Below are 16,416 nucleotides of genomic sequence, written 5' to 3'. Positions count from 1 at the left end.
GAGTTGGCTGTGTAGAACAAACATTGAAAATAATTAGTCCTATTTACACTTTTTTTGTGTGATTGGTCCTTCAATATGCTCATTAAATGAACCCAAACACACTGAAGATTGGTGACTGGATGGTGGGCTTGGTCGGTATGGGTTTGACCACAACATGTGTGTGAATTTTCTGTCCATAAGGATGTTCTAGTCTCTCTGTCTCAGTCCCTGTTACCTTACTCCACAGTCCCAGGGGTGGATTGGGGACAACAATGTGACTGTGGAGGACCTGATGTCCGTGGAACTGGAAGGGACAGCAGCCGCACATACTCACACAGTGGTGAGACGTCAGGTCCAATTTCAGCGTCTCTTTTTCCACAGAGCTGCGTCGACTGGACGCAGACAATGCGGGCTTTGCATCATCATCATAACCTCTTTTCCTCTTTTCATTTTCTCCACCCTCACTTGTGCCTGCGGGGCTTTTTTTCAATACTAAATGTGAGTGCTCCCTCTTAGTCTGGGTCAGCTTGGGTTCTTCCCAGAAAGAGGCTGGTAGTTGGCGTTTCCTCATAGGCACCTGCTCCACAGCGCTCCCCGCGTTCTCCACATTTTGCGCATCTGAACTGGCCTTGTCTGCGACCTTCATATTCTGAACAGTCCCCATCGGTTTGGCACACCCATAGTCAGCAGATCTGTGCGTGTGGCATCTCGGGACTCTGGAGTACTTCTGAGAAAAACGCTTCAGTTGTTTCTGCAGATATTTCCTGTGGTCCACGGAGCGTCTGCATGGAGCTGACTTATCCAAGGCCGCCTTAATGTCGCTGGACGCCAAATTTACAAAATTCAGCAACGTCTTGACCTCACTGTCTGCATTTGCCATTTTCCAAGACTTTCATTAAATTAGTCCATGTTAAAAAAAAAAAAAAAAAGTTGTAGTCCACAATCAAGATCTGAAAGGAAGTCAGAAAACAAGTGTAAGCAGTGCGTAATTGCGCGCAGTCTTTTTTTCTGCTTAAGAAATTCTGCAATTAGGCACAAATTGCATGTGATATCTATCAATATCACTTCATAAAGTAATAACCCTTCACCCACCACTGCTGGATGAATCCAGACTCTTGGGAAGCCACAGTCCAAGCACCGATTTCTCTCCAGGCTGCAGTAGGAGCACTCCAACAAGTTGAATGAATATAAACTCCTTGTAGTTATGGTGCTTTCCTTGAACCAATCAGCGACCCCAGGCCCCTCACAATGCACCACAATCAGCCTCCAAGCGCCCTGGTATCGAATTCTTCACCACTGCAAATTGTTGTCATGGAGATCTGTTAAAAAAAAAAAAAAAAAAAAAAAGAAAGAAAGAAAAAAGCCACTGAGGGGATGCGATATTTCTCTTACACGGTGATTCCTCCGCATCTCTGAAAATCCGGATTGTGCATGAATAAAAATAAGTGCTAAGTCTGCAAAAAATATGCATGCGTTTTAACTTACACGGGAGCTATTTAAAGTTGAGTTTTTAGCATAGATACCCCTTAGACCCTCCCCAAGAGTGATGTCAGCTGTAGGATTTGGTAAGGGGGGGATCTAAAGAGTGCATAACCATGGAAAGGGGCTTGAACGCTCAAGAATCTTGTCTTTCTGTTTGCCCCCTCAATCGAGCGACACAAAGGCTGAATTACTCATTCAAACCTCGCAGGACAAAGGGAAAGGAGCTGGATAGCACTCCTGCATTTGTAGTCAAACATTTAGAGACTTAAATCGAGTCGTCATGAAGGAGAAAGAGTCGGACAAAGCCCATAGAATTGCCATCAGCAAACATTTTCCTGTGTCATATTATGGAGTCTCCATGGCTCCCTCTGGCCCGCGGACAATAGCACAAGTTTGCACACTCGAATACTGTCACCCTGCCAACGGCAACAAGGGCCCAAAACAGGACAATCCCCAGAGAAAGCATGGGCTCCACGGGGAAGGTTGCAATAGAGGAGGAAAAGGGGACTTGTGAAATGCTAATTGAGCTTCATCCCCTTATTGAAGTGGGAAAAGAGTACCTATCGTTCCATTGAACCGCAGCAGCAGTGGAATGAGATGTGAGGAAACAGTTTGTCTGGTAACACCTCATGTCTGTGCTTTATGCTGCCCTTATATCATATGGCCTGAATCAGTCTTTCTGCAGGCTATATGAAGGATACAGGCCATTTATTTTTGACTGAACCGGAGGCAACATGATTGATTGACCCATTCACTCAGTTTGGAGTTGTCTGATAAGAGCCCAGCGAGTCTATATGGGCTCTGACTGGTCTATTTTTTCAAGGCATCCCTCTTGTTGTGGAGAGGCAATGGGACCCTATTGTCTTCTTCCCTTCTTCTTCCCTTCACCTCTCTGTTTAGCTGAAAAGGGCCAATTAACAATGGGGCTCCCCTCCCCTGGCCTGTCATCCCACTCCTGTGCTTTTGAAGTGAGGGAGAATGAGAAAGAGGAAGCACAGTGGCATCCATACATCACACCATGTGCCCATGTGCCGCTGTCCTTGCGCCAAGACAGGGGGATTCAACTTCTGAATAATACTCAATGTTTTTCCTTCCTATCTATATTCACCTTTCCACCGTCAGTCCACTTAACACAGACAAATACTCACATTAATACCTACAGACAATTTAAAGTCTCTCCACCTAACTTGCATATCTTTGGTGCACATTTGCAAGAGTTTGCTTGGGCCTGATGATGATGATGTACAATCACTTAATTTGTATATTGAAGTAGAACTCTCTTTAGTAAGAAGTCAAGTGGACCTCTAAGTCTGCTGTCATGTGCACTCTGTCCATACAGGATCCTTTACAAAACTGCTGTGATGCATATAAGGACTTTTTCTGTCACTTGTGTTATTTGCTCAAAAATAGCTAAAATTAGACTGGAAAACATTTCACTTATGCTCAAGGTGGAAATTAGGGGTTACAGCAGCACAGGAAAAAGATCTGACAAAGATATAAACAGATCACATAAATTAAAAATAAGAAGAGCTGAGCCATAAATCAAAGTCTGTTAAAAGTATACAGTATCAGGGTTGGCAGATCTAATACGTCTCTATATGTCAAAGTAAAATGGGAATCAGATCTAAATATAGAAATATCTGAGGAGGAACGAAATGCAAGACACATCTATAAATTCCAGGAAATGGAAGAAATTTGGTTGGAAGAATCAAACTTGTTTCTTCATCACAGCTTACATTAAAAATAAACCTCTCCATATTCAACAGCAGTGTTATTTGAGATTGTGTGGGCACATACATGCTAAACATCTCCACATCGTCAGATCATGTGAAAAGCTTAACATATCTTTAACCCTTAGAGACATTTTTGGTTATGTGATTCCTGAAGACATTACATTGAGATGGGCATGTTAAGTAATAGGATGTATATGTGATGAAAAAACTAACTTGGCCATTAGAAAATGGATCTCCTTAGACAAGAACTGTACTGACCAAGAAATGGTTTCCTTTGTTTTCAACTGTAGCATACAGTATATCTGAATTGTTATGACTGAAAAGTGACAAAAAATATACATAAACAAAATAAGTACAGACAAGTATACAGCAAATAGAAAAGTATGACATGTGCAAAAGAAAATCCAGCTTTAATTTCCTTACATTCCTGAATAATGAAACAGTGTTCTGCAGTTTTCAGGTATTTTGTGATGTGAAACCTTTCAGACTGAGAGACACTCCAAGAAAGTTATCTGAAGTTTAAATAACAACTCATTTTTCAATTTATTTCAATCTGAATGTTGTTATTTTGAGGACCTTGCCAGACTTTGACACTAGATGGCAATCTACCTCCACTGTGATGAAGCCCAACAGAGCTCTTGTATTTAAAAAGAAATACGGATTGTAAAGCTTAATGCAGCTGAGTTAATCTTCTCTGAACATTATTATTCCTTGATTGGCAGAGGGTATTTTTAAATGACTGTTAGTCGGAAGGATGCAATGTGTATGTTTGCAAAGATGTGAATGCTGATTCTCATCTTGGCAACAATAATCTCACTGAAAGACCACAGCAATTTTATTAAGAGGTTTCCTTATCTTAGTTTAAAAGGGCTGTGATGTATGTTGTGGCAGATTGCAGGTTGTTAGAATGAGCTAAGGCAGCAGGAAGGAACTGAGAGGATGTAGTGCTTTTCTCTTGTCAGATAATCGATACTGGGACAGACTGTAGGAGAGGATGGACGAGCTGAACTGCTGGGCAGACCATATGCCAAAGCCAGGTTTCCATACTTCAAAAACTCTGGAAAAAAGGGGGTCTGCATTGTGTACGTGCAAATGCAGTTTAACAGCAGCTGTGAATTTTCCACTCTAAAAGTCATCCACAGCTCTTGTGCATGAGCTCACCCCATTACTGTCTGTGAAGAGCTATTTGATAAGCAGGAGATGTGATAAACGCTCAGCCGCAACAAAAAGGCTGCAGAGCTCCATGCTGAATTCACTGATCTTAATCCAAAGTTGTGTGGAATAGTCGACTTAGGTGCTATTTGTGTTATTTGGAATATAAGCAGGATATGACACACTTGGCTGTTGTTTCTGTAATTTAAACCACATGCAATACTTCCAAACAGAAGACAAATCCTGTGGGTGCAACGAATGAATGTGGACCTATGAAACATGAATAAGCAATGAAAATTACATGCGGCCTGTGCAGCAGGTTTGTATATTGAGCACAGAAACTATTCTGCAAAGCGCACGTTGGGTTCAAGCATAGTTCAAGCAAAGTTCCCTGTGGAGGGTAGAGGAGGAGAAATAATTTAAACTGTGCAACCAATTAATCTACAGATTGCTTTCAGGATTAATTATTTGGTGTATAAAGTGTCAGAAAAATGCCACCACAATATCCTGAAGTCCATGATGACATCTGCAAATGTCTTGTTTTGTCCCATCAACAGTCCAGCGACCAGAGATATTAAATTTACAATGATTCAAAAGATCTTCACAATTAAGAATCAATAATTTGGTATTGTTTGCACTTTTTCTTGTAAAATGTTACAGGCAAATCATTATAGTAATTTTATGTCAACATACAATAGTGTTCTTAGTACTAGGACTAGTTCCTACTTCATGTAAATGTAGTGATGTAAAACAATTGTTCGATAAGGTATCCAAAATGATCCAAAAAGAAGTCTTGTGTATCAGCTTGTCTATCAGCTCTTCCCTGCCTCCCCTGCACTTTTTAATGACACCGGGGCAAGCATTAAGGTTTTATTCCCACTGTCAGATAACTGTTTTAGTAAATCCCAATAAACAGTGCATGTCACGTTGGCATCCTATTACCATGTACATGGCTGTGGGCTGTGGGGTAATTTCATAACTGTGCCTAGTGAAGACCACCAACATTATTATGCAACTCTCTCTTCTTTAAAAACATTGCACTCTGATTCTTTGCACTCTGGTCTGCATCATCATCTTTTATAAACTATATCAGCAAGGTATAGTGACAAAAAATAGAAATAAATGAAGCTGAGGTTTAAGAAATACATATCATATAAATGTCTTTGTTGTTCAGCATTACCAGTAAGTGCCAGGTTACATCAGTGCTGTTTATCTCAGCCTACTTTGGGACATTGGACCACAGAGTGTTCTAGCAGGCACACAGCACATCAAACACTGGGTATGGCAATGTTTTCAGTCGGTAGGCGTCTCTCTCTCTCTCTCTCTCTCTCTCTCTCTAACTCTCTCTCTCTCTCTCTCTCTACTTGACTTTAATTCGCTCTAGTACGCGTCATCCTTACGGACTCGCCTCCACGCATTGTGGGCTATTACTTTATCTCTGGACCACAATATAAAATAAAAAAATAAAAACAAACAAAAACAAACAAAACCCAGCTGACATCACCTACGCCTTTCATAACCACGTCCCCCTTCCCCTGTGCTTTTTGGGGACTTTTTTTGAGGAGCGGAGGGTGAATTGGTTTTGAGCACACGCTGTCAGGATGAGCTGATGTGAGCGCTGCATCAAGTGCGCGGTGGTGATGCTCCCGTATAAAACAGCCCGCTGTATTTTGGCACAGAGGGGAATGCATCAGTTTAACCCTCGGCTCTGCCCTCCGGACTCGCCCATACAGTATTCAGCCTAGATAAGTTGAGGGGATGTGTCAGTTTATTGTGAGGAATCCTGCCGCACGATATTCCTGAGGATCTCTCTGTCCGTTTTTTTTCTTCAACTTCGATGGCTTGAGTGGCCCATTTGCACTCATGCTTGCAGCCGAGGAGGGATGTAAGGTACGGGCCATCTACCGCCCTCACATTGCACGGAGTAGCGGCGTGATTCAGGTCGCTATCTGAGTGCCAATAAGCAAAGAAACTACTTTCGAGATGTGAATGATCCGAGATTTGCTACTCATTCCGCCGGCTCGCCTGTCCTATGCTATCGACAACGGGATTTCAAGAGGAAAATGATTGTGGCATAAACTATTTCTGGAGACGCCTGTCACAGATATCGCCGCTGAACTGGACAGGGTGGATGGTTATTTCCCAAACAGTTAAAGCCTATGTATACTGCATTCATTTATTGGAAACGCTGCCTAGTATCTTCGAGAACAGCGAAAGAGGAATGCTGGTCCAAGATCTAATGCCATTTACTTTAAGTTTTTGGCCTTTTTTCTTCGGTCATTGCTTTCTCTCACTATTTTTACTCTCATGCCAGGTAAGTATCATATTCAGGCGCGCCACTTGTCCGTTTACGCATGAGAAGAGGTTACACCAATGTAGCAAGAGTTTGATTTAGTGGTTCACTACGGGGACGAACTGGGAAGCTGATGAGATTTGTTAAGTAACTTATTTGCTTATTAAAATATAGTAAATCTGTAATGCACTGTTTGTGTGTTTTCACCAGATGTTGGGCTCATTAGTTCATGGCACACCTGTGTTTAGGAAATACAGACAGACATGCATGTATAGAGTTTCCTTGAAAGCATTAGAAAAATAGATAGGTACAAGTACACACAGGCACATACAGAGAGATAAACACTCAGCTCTCTTGTAGTGGGAACATGGAGTAGCCAACTGTGTTTTTATGATAACAATATTCAGTTATCCCACTAGGATCCCCGCAGCAGGCATATGTTAGTGATGAGTATTCTAACCTCTGCCCCGTGCTGCTGCCTACAGATAGTGGTGAGCTGTTGTTCACACGCACGCAGCGTTGCCAGGGTTCATGTGTAATGTGATCTGCTTGAGTTTCCAAGTCCACCCACACACACTCCTCGGGGCAGCCTGCTGCCCACTCTGTTGGTGGGTGGTTTCTTACAGGGAATGGGCTGCAGCCATAGACGTGCTACTATTCTGCATGAACTACATACACAGCAGCCCCAGTGACAACAACACTGGAGCTTGTGATATGAAAAGAATGCTGAGAGGATATCCACAGTGCTGCTAACTAAGAGGCTGCTGAGTGTTCAAACATCTCCATTTGTGCTGCACAGTGTTGTGCTGATGGTACTTGTGAGTAATGTGTTGAAGGACAGTGCCTCAGCCATTTCAATACCTTTGTGTTTTTCTTTCCCTCTCCATAAGGGAGAACTCCAGAGGTCATGCTCACGGACTGTGGTGGAGAAAGTTAGTGAACAGTGCCAGCTGGCATGCCACTGTAGAAGATACCCTCCCCTTCCTCCTCCTCCGCCTCCACCGCCTCCTCCGCGGCTACTGGGCACCACAGGTAATAATCCCAGCTTGCACTCCCAGGTTTCACACCTGTCTGGCTCCAGAATTGTCTGTCTCACTCTCAGTCTGCTCTCACCCCACAGTAGGATCTCATTCCAAGCCAGACACAGGTGTCAAGTAACTGAAGAAACTGTTTTGAAGTGTTTCCTTTTGCGCACAGGGGGAAAAATGTACCATCAATCCTCCGAGACTTACTTGTGAGTGCCCATGCTTAGGCGCAGTTTTTACACGTGTGCGTCTGTGCTTGTGATAGAGCCAGCAGGATGTTGACAGCTGAACACAAGACTAATTTATGCCGGGTCTAACCTTGGGGAGTACCCAGCTGCCTGTGAAATCCATGCCTGCTGGGCTGCCAAGCACAGTGGTTCATTGGTAGGGTTTCCCCCGGAGGACCCCTGATTAAAACACAGATGAGTTAATTAAATTAGCTTTAATTTGATAGAGATAAGGGGCTAATGAAGCAGCCCAGTAGTTCCAGCTTCGTTTTGAAGTTGAGCTGGCGGCAATAAGGGTGTGTGTGTTTGCAGTTCTGTGTGTTAGAGTGCTTATATACAACAAGCGAGCATATCTGTGAGGACGTAGTCCTTTTTACAGCAGACCTCCACCCCAAACCACCATCACCACCCTGAAACTCCCTCTTTGGTTCCACTCTGAGATGGTAAATCCATTGATAGATAGACTAACATATTTCACTGGCCTGCTCTCTGAAAGTTGAGATGATTTGTTTGTAGTCTCAAGCACCTTAATGAACAGTGCACTGAGATATGGGACAGGCGTTGCTGATGATGCAGCCATTGTGAGCTATTACTGTGACTCTTTAGACTCACTCCCCCTGAGCCCCTAATATTATGAGTGAGGAGGTGTACTTAATCATCAAAGTCTCAACAGACAGCGATGGAAAGGTTTTAATCAATCCATTCCAATTTTTTTTTCTTGTCAATTTATATGTAGACCTCTTTTTTCCCCCTGACTCACTGTATGAGCTACCGATGTATCCAGAGTTATAGACCCTTATGTGATTGATGTCAAGGTCACTGCATAAATGCTGCCAGGACCATCTGACTGTAAGCCAAGTGGGGGTTTGAATGCCCAATTATGTCTGATGCATGAGTGGAAGTCTGAGCACAGTATTCACACTATTTGATGCCTCCATAAACAGCAGTATGTCACGAGAAATATGATAAATAGGCCTATTCCTATTCCTTTTTAACTTTACACAGATTTGTTTGCAGTAGGTGGAGACATCATGAATAATTCAGATTACATTTTTTGCTTTAAACTGTAGTCTTTAAAAATGCCATGAATATGCATGGCTAACATGAAAAACTGGGACAATGGCTGAGACCTTATCTATCTGCTAAAAGTCTGACGAAATTGAGAAATTGGCAGTGCGAAGGAAGCGTCTGTGTGCTAAAAATGGTTTGCCTTCAAAGGAGCGTGCTTTATCACAATGAAGTAGATCCTTACCACTGACTGAATTAAATCCTACAGCCGTTGACAAAACGCAGGATTAAAATGGAAGTTTGGCTGAGAGGGGCTTTTAAATTCATAGTGACTTATGACGTGCGCTGTGCAGGGGAGAGCCATGCCTTGTTATTTGCTCCGTCTAAATGTGCTGTGTTGGAAAAGAGTCCACAGCATTACTAAGGAGTATTTGTTGCTATGTTGTAAACCCTTCCTCTCATTCATGACCAAATAACTGTGAATGTAGGAGTTAGAAGTTTGTTATTGCATATGCAGTGTAGTGGGGTTTTTTTCAAGACCATCAAACTGAAACAAACCACCCTTCAGATAGATAGATAAATATGCACATGACTAAACTGATTTATGGATTGTAGGGGTGCATTAAATGCTGCAGAAAGAGAAAAGAGTTCTGCATTACACACACAAAGTTGCTGATGCACATAATGTTATACAACATTCCTGGTGAGTGGTCTTACTCCACAGATCTAATGTGGAAAGAGCAGGAGGTTCGTGCAACAGTAATTGGTGTGGACAAGAGTGCTGGTGTAAGGAAGGCTGACGGGACCTTAAATGATTCATGGTGTCGGCTTGGATATCTTTGAACGTTGAACCTAAGACCTACAGAACAGGCGAGGACACGACCGCTTCCCAACTCAGAGAGCAGGGAGAAAAATCCCTCCGTGGTGCTTCATTGTTTTGTGGTGTTACAGTTTAGATGATTGTATTTATGGTATTCTTCTCATTCTCTTCTCCTGTATGTGTGTCTCTCTCCCTCTGCTCCCTCTTCTCTCCCTTTTGAAGTGGCAGAGCCCATGGTGCCCTTGTTGAGGCCCTGGTGGATGGAGATGGACATCATAGTGCTTGGAACGGTGGGCTGTGCCTCAGTTGTCTTCCTCCTCTCAGCGATCATCATCTGCTATAAGGCCATCAAGAGGTTGGATGTCACTGTTTTATTTTCTGTCCCTTTTAGAACATACTCTTACTTATGACTGAAATATCTAAAAGTGAGAAAAAAGGAAATTGGAACTGTGCAAGTTAGTCAGCATATCATGTGTAATTTGACCAATGGGAGAGTGTATCATTTCTCTTGGGTTCATTGTTAGAATGACTCAGAAAGATGACCCTACCATTACCCTCTGGGTCACTCTGAGGTCAGAGGTTAGATAATGGAATGGGTTATAAATGTCATTGAGGATGATCCACTGCACTGAGTCATGCAGAAACATCCCACACTCTAAATTAATGTATTGAGGTGCATGATGACCTGACGTGACGATACTGTGTTGATTTTAATTTGCGTAACTGTCTAAAGCTTCTTAGAATGGCAGCTGGGTTCATGGAAGTGAAAGCGGGAGGCAAGCAGATGAATCCCAAGACGCTGCTATTGCAGCGGGAACTGTTTCCCCCATTTGGCTTATTAGAGAAAAGGCTGCGTGAGGTTTTAGCCCGCAGCACAACCCAGACCCAATTCTCTGTGTGACATTCTGGCAGCACGGTGTCACACATGCACTCTGACTTACACGTTAATGTTCTCAGACATTTAACAAACACAGATACACACGTCCACATCGTGCAAAGCACTGCACATGCACAGAGTGCCTCTCAGAGGAAACTTGTGTGCACCCATCCGTAAATACACAACATCTTTACATACATATATACATCATCTTGACATATTTACACACTCTATAAAATATGGCATAAATAGTGACTCTCACACACCCATATGAGAGTCGCCACAAATGTGTGTCCTAAATCAGGGAGCTACTTCTATGTTATATTGATGTGTGTTTAAACAGATTTAGTATCATACCTTATTATATTTATGGGACTATATTAAGCCTGCATGCCAGATATGGCTTTCCTCAGCAGAACTCTATTTCTCCTTTCTTTAAACAACAAATAGGCAAAGTCAGGCAGCGGAAGTAATGGGTGGTTGGCTCAGGAATTCATTATGGCAATTCTCCAGCCCCCTGTGTAGCCAAGGGGCACCTTTTTTAATGCAGCAGTGGTAGGAAAGTGTTGTTGCAATACGGGCTCTAGCCCCAAACCCAAGTCATTATTTATGAATTAATTTGCGCAGTCATTCAGTCGCAGGCAACATCTTTTATACATGCAACCGGGTCGTGTCCTGAAGCTCTGTGGACTCTAGACTGCAGACAATGTGCCACACCAAGCTGCCGTCCACTCTGAATGAGAAGGGAAAAATACACAGGTCCAGCCAGACTGGCTTCATTCGACATTCATTAGTCACCAGCCAATAGTAGAGTAGTCTTAGGAAAAATGTAATTCCTTTAACATCTGTCATGGATGCTCATCATCTATGGTTCCTGAGAGGAAGGGAGAGGAAACAGCACAGTGAAAAGGACAGATAAAATGTTGTCTACCAAAGCAAGCATAGGCAGTAATTGAGCATCTTTGTCAATAACAATGTGAGAAAGGGTTTGTCAGTGAGAAAAACACAGTCAGTTATATATAGCCCTTCCAGCCCCTCAGTGCTCCGGGCTTTCCCAATGAAAATCAGCTGGCCGAGGGCCAGGGCCTGAGCACCACAGACAGCAGAGGAGCTAGCTCTGCAGGTCCCAGCCCTCCTGGCCTTTTGTTATTTTTTATAATCTTTGTCTGCCACTCATCTGTCAGAAGCAAAGGGGCCTGGAAAAAAACACTTCCATACAATTCTATTCAGAGTCCACAGCACCAGGGAGGCTGGTGTGTGCAAGCATAGAGAAGAGGATTCAGACACATGCTGCGTTTCAGTGTTGCTGTGCCATCCAAAGCAAAAGACATGATGCTGCAGTCCAGGCTGTCAGCTATCCAAGAAGCCAAAACAAACAAAACTCAAACCCACTGACTAATGAAGCTAGATGCTTTTCCTAATCACTTACTGCTCTGGGAGGCTTGTCCAAAGACGGATAATACATCACAGCTGGTTCTGTCCAAGGGCAATACAAGACATCCAAAATACTGAACTAGAGATAGTATGCAATAAAAGGAAAAAGACTTGTCAGGCAAAATGATTAAAATCCAGTATTTACAGATATATTATTAATCTCCACTGTCACCTCTTTTATTTTCAAATTACTACACCAGCACCATCAAAACCGATGACAGATTTTTACAGTCTGTTTTTTAATATTTTTTCTTTGAACCATAGCATGTTACTGTAATTTCCAGATGGTTGGAGTAATTGTAAACAGCTCAACACATGTCCCAATTTCACCATGATCCATTCCCCAAACTTCAAACAGGAATGTGCGCTGTGATTGCACAGCTTTGATATGAAATATTCATCTAACCTGTGAAGTGTTGTGTTGCCACCTGCCATGTGTCAACAGCATGGCATCTATTATTGAAAGCCCGGGTAGAGGTCGGATTGAGGCCTGAGTGCTTGGCCCTGTGTGGTGGCCCCGAAGGGACATGGTCAGTGTGATTGGAGTTTACAATCCTAGGAGAAATAAGCAAAGCTGAAGCACCTTCCAGCAAGCTATAGATCACCAGCGTCAAACTGAACAGCAGCCCTTTTCAACATAACAGATGAAATACTGACCTCTTCAAAATATTCAAAATTTGAAATCATTAGTGAGCCACAGGGACATTACATAAGATGAAATGAATATCAGCCCCCACAGACTTTCTTTTCTGAGTAGGAGAATTTCCAGACTGGCTGTAAACAAGACCGTTTGGCCCCTAGAGAAAATTTTGGTATATCCCTTCTCCCCTAGCTGCAGCTGCATGAGCCAATCTTCTCCCCCGCAGCAGAATGTGTTTCCACCCCAGGGCCGGACTGTTTCCTTTCTCAGGCTTTCCCCGGGTCCCACAGGGACTCAGCAAGCAGCATCTGTCCTACATGGGCAGCATGTATCCCTGGTGTCCTGAGCTGTACGACCCCTCCCAGCTGACAGTGTCCTACAGGAAGGCTTAGTCATAGACCCACATTTTGTTTACAGCTTTGCCCAAGTTCTCACATCACCTCCAACAACCCCGACCACTGATGCAGCTTGTGCATATATTCACATTAAGGCCACAAAGCCTGACATTTTTATTGAGAGACAAGCATTTTCATTCATTTAGCAGGGTTTTTTTAATTAGCTGCCCACACAGATATATAAAAATATGAAGACAGATATCATAACCAATCTAGGACCAAAAAAAATCACACAAAATAAAGCTTGAGTTAATAGTGAGAAGATTGTATTGTTTGTAGTGGAAACCCATTAAAGTCTGTATGTTTTTGAGTGTGACTTTGGTGAAAGATAAAAGTTATTTCAGCTGATGGTTCCAAGTGGAGCAGGATTTCTGAGGAGCTCTGATGAAAACAGGAGTGGAGATGCATAGCACTGAAGTGACAGCTGAAAACAGTCCAGACAGGAACAGGTGTAAGGGCTGACAGCACTAAGATGAGTGTTTAACAGGTGTGGCAAAATCTGATTGGCTTAAGTGAATGGGAGCAAACAAGAAAGACAGCTAATAAATTAAGTTGACAGCAGGAGAAATATGCATAATTGAGTGTGTGCACCAAAAAAAAAACTCCCAACGGAACAATTACCAACACGAAATATCAATATTGTCAATATCTTAGACAAAAAAAAAAAGAAATCAACCATATCTGATAGGTTGGTAAATGTATATTAAGTGAAATTTAAAGACAGTTTACAGTTTTACATTGGTTATCAGCGAGTGTCACGGCAGTATGAACTGTTGTACAGCCCAGTGTTTTAAAGGAGTTTCATAAATTTTCAACTCTGTCTTAAAACATTAATCAAGTGCCTGAAAGATCATTGACACAAGTTGTTTTTGCTGTAATAATTCATCCCAGACATTTGAAGATCCCTTCATTATGTACTTTCAATGTAGACAAGTGAGTGAAAATCCACTTTTGTGCAAAAATGTATTTAAAAGTTCATAAAAAGCTAATGAAAACTTCAGCTGCCTGCATTATGCATTAGTCAAATCAAGTTGATGTCTTTCAAAGTTGGTCTTTTTAGTGCCAAATTCCCTCTTTTTGTTGCCATTCCTCCATTGCAGCTCAACAATAAAACACTGTCTGTCGAGACACAAAGAGGGAATTTGTTTCTAAAAAGACAATAAGTGTGGAAGATAATCACTTTATTGGCTAATTCAGATGGCTGAAGCCCTATATAATCTTCCGAAAAACTTCCAAACACATTTTAGCTCAAAATGGGGACTGTGGATTTTGTCCACAATCACTGACATTATAAGCTAGGGATCTTTTAATGGTCAGCATGAACAGGAAGAATGATTACAATGAACAAAACCTGTTTCAATGTTTATTTGGGCACCTCACTGTTTTTTTACAGATCTGACAAATTGTGAATTTGTCCTTTAAAGCTTCAATCATGAAGCACATGATACATTTTTATTGAGTGTGTCAAAGGTGTTAATTTATGTCTATGCCAAATTTTGAGTCCACGGACAAAATAACAGAAACAACATACTCCACTATAGCATAACAGCACCCCAAAATGCTGTCCTAACAAGAGTTTAAAGTTTGAATGCCACAGCCCCAGTCTCTAACACAGTCTCAACAAAAATGAAACACTCTAAACTTTGAAGATAATTTTGTTTTTGTATTACATTGCATTATGTCATGTATGAGCTAATTTTTCCCTGTCAGGATTCCCTTTCCACACGATGCCCAAGAAAGGAAAAGAACTGTGCTGGACTTGACTGAGAATGACTGTTTGTCAAAGTTGGACTGGCCAGGCAGGGACTTCAGAAGGAGAGGAGTGGAGACACTGAGCTAAGATGTTGCTCAAGGGTCCCCTGTGCCTGTGAAGGCACTGTACAGCGTTGAGTGGGACAATGACTGTACTAACTGTATTCAGATCTGTCTCTGAGTTACATAAGCCCGAGCAGGGGAGAGCAGCTGAGGGGGTCGGTACAGAAGCCACAGTACACTGGACAAATATAATAACCACAAAGGCACGAAGAGCGCATGAAAAGGGCTGCATTGAATGATACTGCTCTTCACAGGCCAGTAGCAGCAAGCAGATCATGCGCTGCAGCTTTATTTTTCACCAGAACGTACTCACACACAGAAAGGGCCGAATATTACAACCAGTGTAGAGGGGGAATTTCACAGGAGGTTATGTATTGATGTTATTCCCAAGTTGTTTTGACAGCCACATACATACTCATTACTTAGGGGGAAGATTGTATCTACCAGTCAGAGTAGGTAATTGTCTTATCCCCTGTGTTGTGATGTATCTTTCTCTCTTGTCTCCTTGCAAAAGTGACCTTTGAACATTGAGCTTATTAGAAAGGATCGCTGAGACCAACGCATTCACCCAGAGCAGTGCAAGAAATCAAATCTCCCTAAAGGTTAACCGTCTAGAAACTCTGTTTAATGACATGGCCTTTAACTGAGAGCGAGTGTAACGTCAAATCTCTCTTGTCAAAGAATAAAGCCTCACTTTATGAAAATGTTTATCTGCAGGAAACCACTACGGAAAGAAGAGAATGGGACAAGTCGTGGGGAATACGCCATGAGTATCCGTAACAAGAAGGCCATGGGTACCAACAACACTGTGGTATAGACTGTCTCCGGATAGTGGCAGGAAGTGACATCACCATTATCGTCATTCACCTTACCCCAAATACAACAATCCCTTCTCACCCAGTATGCAACTGGATTTAACCCAAGGTTTTCAAATAGGTAAACCTTTCCTTTTTGCTTGGCATGTTGCCCGGACTGAAGATACCATTCAGCTCAAGAAGGGCTGTTAAAAAAATGGAAGGAAAAAAATATCAAGGCAGAAAGGACGGCAAGAAAGATCCACAAACCCCCATGGTGTCAAAAGTGGCACAGCAGGCTGAACATTATGCTCTTAGTAACAGCAAGTGTTGCTGACAGGCTGGTTGGCTGCTGGCTGGAGAGGGACTGTCTGCCAGTCTGCCGCAGATCCAGACCTCACACACACTGTTGACATCTGCAATGGAACAACAGACAATACAGAAGCCCCACAGTCCCATGGGGTGGCTAGACAGAACAGCCAATCACACACAATAAATAACATGCATGCAGTTTTTACAGAGAATGCAACATTTTTTATATTCCAATGCTCATACTGTCCATCTTTTGTTCTCCATTTTTGAGACAGATGCTTTGTGAGAGGCATGATTTGACTCTTGGTCCAAGCTCTGAGATGTGGATTCATCTGACTATGCAATTTAAAGAAATCCATATTAAAAAAAAAAAGAAGAAAAAAAGGAGGAGCGACGACATCAACGTGGGACGTTCTGGTTATTTTACCAT

General features: G+C 42.4%; 2 protein-coding genes across 2 annotated transcripts; one reads left to right on the top strand and one right to left on the bottom strand.

The window, feature by feature from the left end:
* Nucleotides 1-82: 82 nt before the first annotated feature.
* On the bottom strand, nt 83-859 carry LOC128375084 (protein FAM181A-like). Its single transcript, XM_053335340.1, has one exon. The coding sequence runs from the start codon at nt 857-859 to the stop codon at nt 83-85; it is 777 nt and encodes a 258-aa protein (XP_053191315.1).
* Nucleotides 860-6,378: 5,519 nt separating this feature from the next.
* Nucleotides 6,379-16,166, top strand: prima1 (proline rich membrane anchor 1). Its single transcript, XM_053335341.1, has 4 exons — nt 6,379-6,660; nt 7,530-7,671; nt 9,942-10,074; nt 15,598-16,166. The coding sequence occupies exons 1-4, from the start codon at nt 6,379-6,381 to the stop codon at nt 15,695-15,697; spliced, it is 657 nt and encodes a 218-aa protein (XP_053191316.1). The 3' UTR covers nt 15,698-16,166.
* The last annotated feature ends 250 nt before the right edge of the window (nt 16,167-16,416 follow it).

Source organism: Scomber japonicus, chromosome 16 (genome assembly GCF_027409825.1).
Source record: "Scomber japonicus isolate fScoJap1 chromosome 16, fScoJap1.pri, whole genome shotgun sequence".
In the NCBI taxonomy this organism is placed as follows: Eukaryota; Metazoa; Chordata; class Actinopteri; order Scombriformes; family Scombridae; genus Scomber; species Scomber japonicus.
This window is presented reverse-complemented; position numbering and strand designations above follow the sequence as displayed.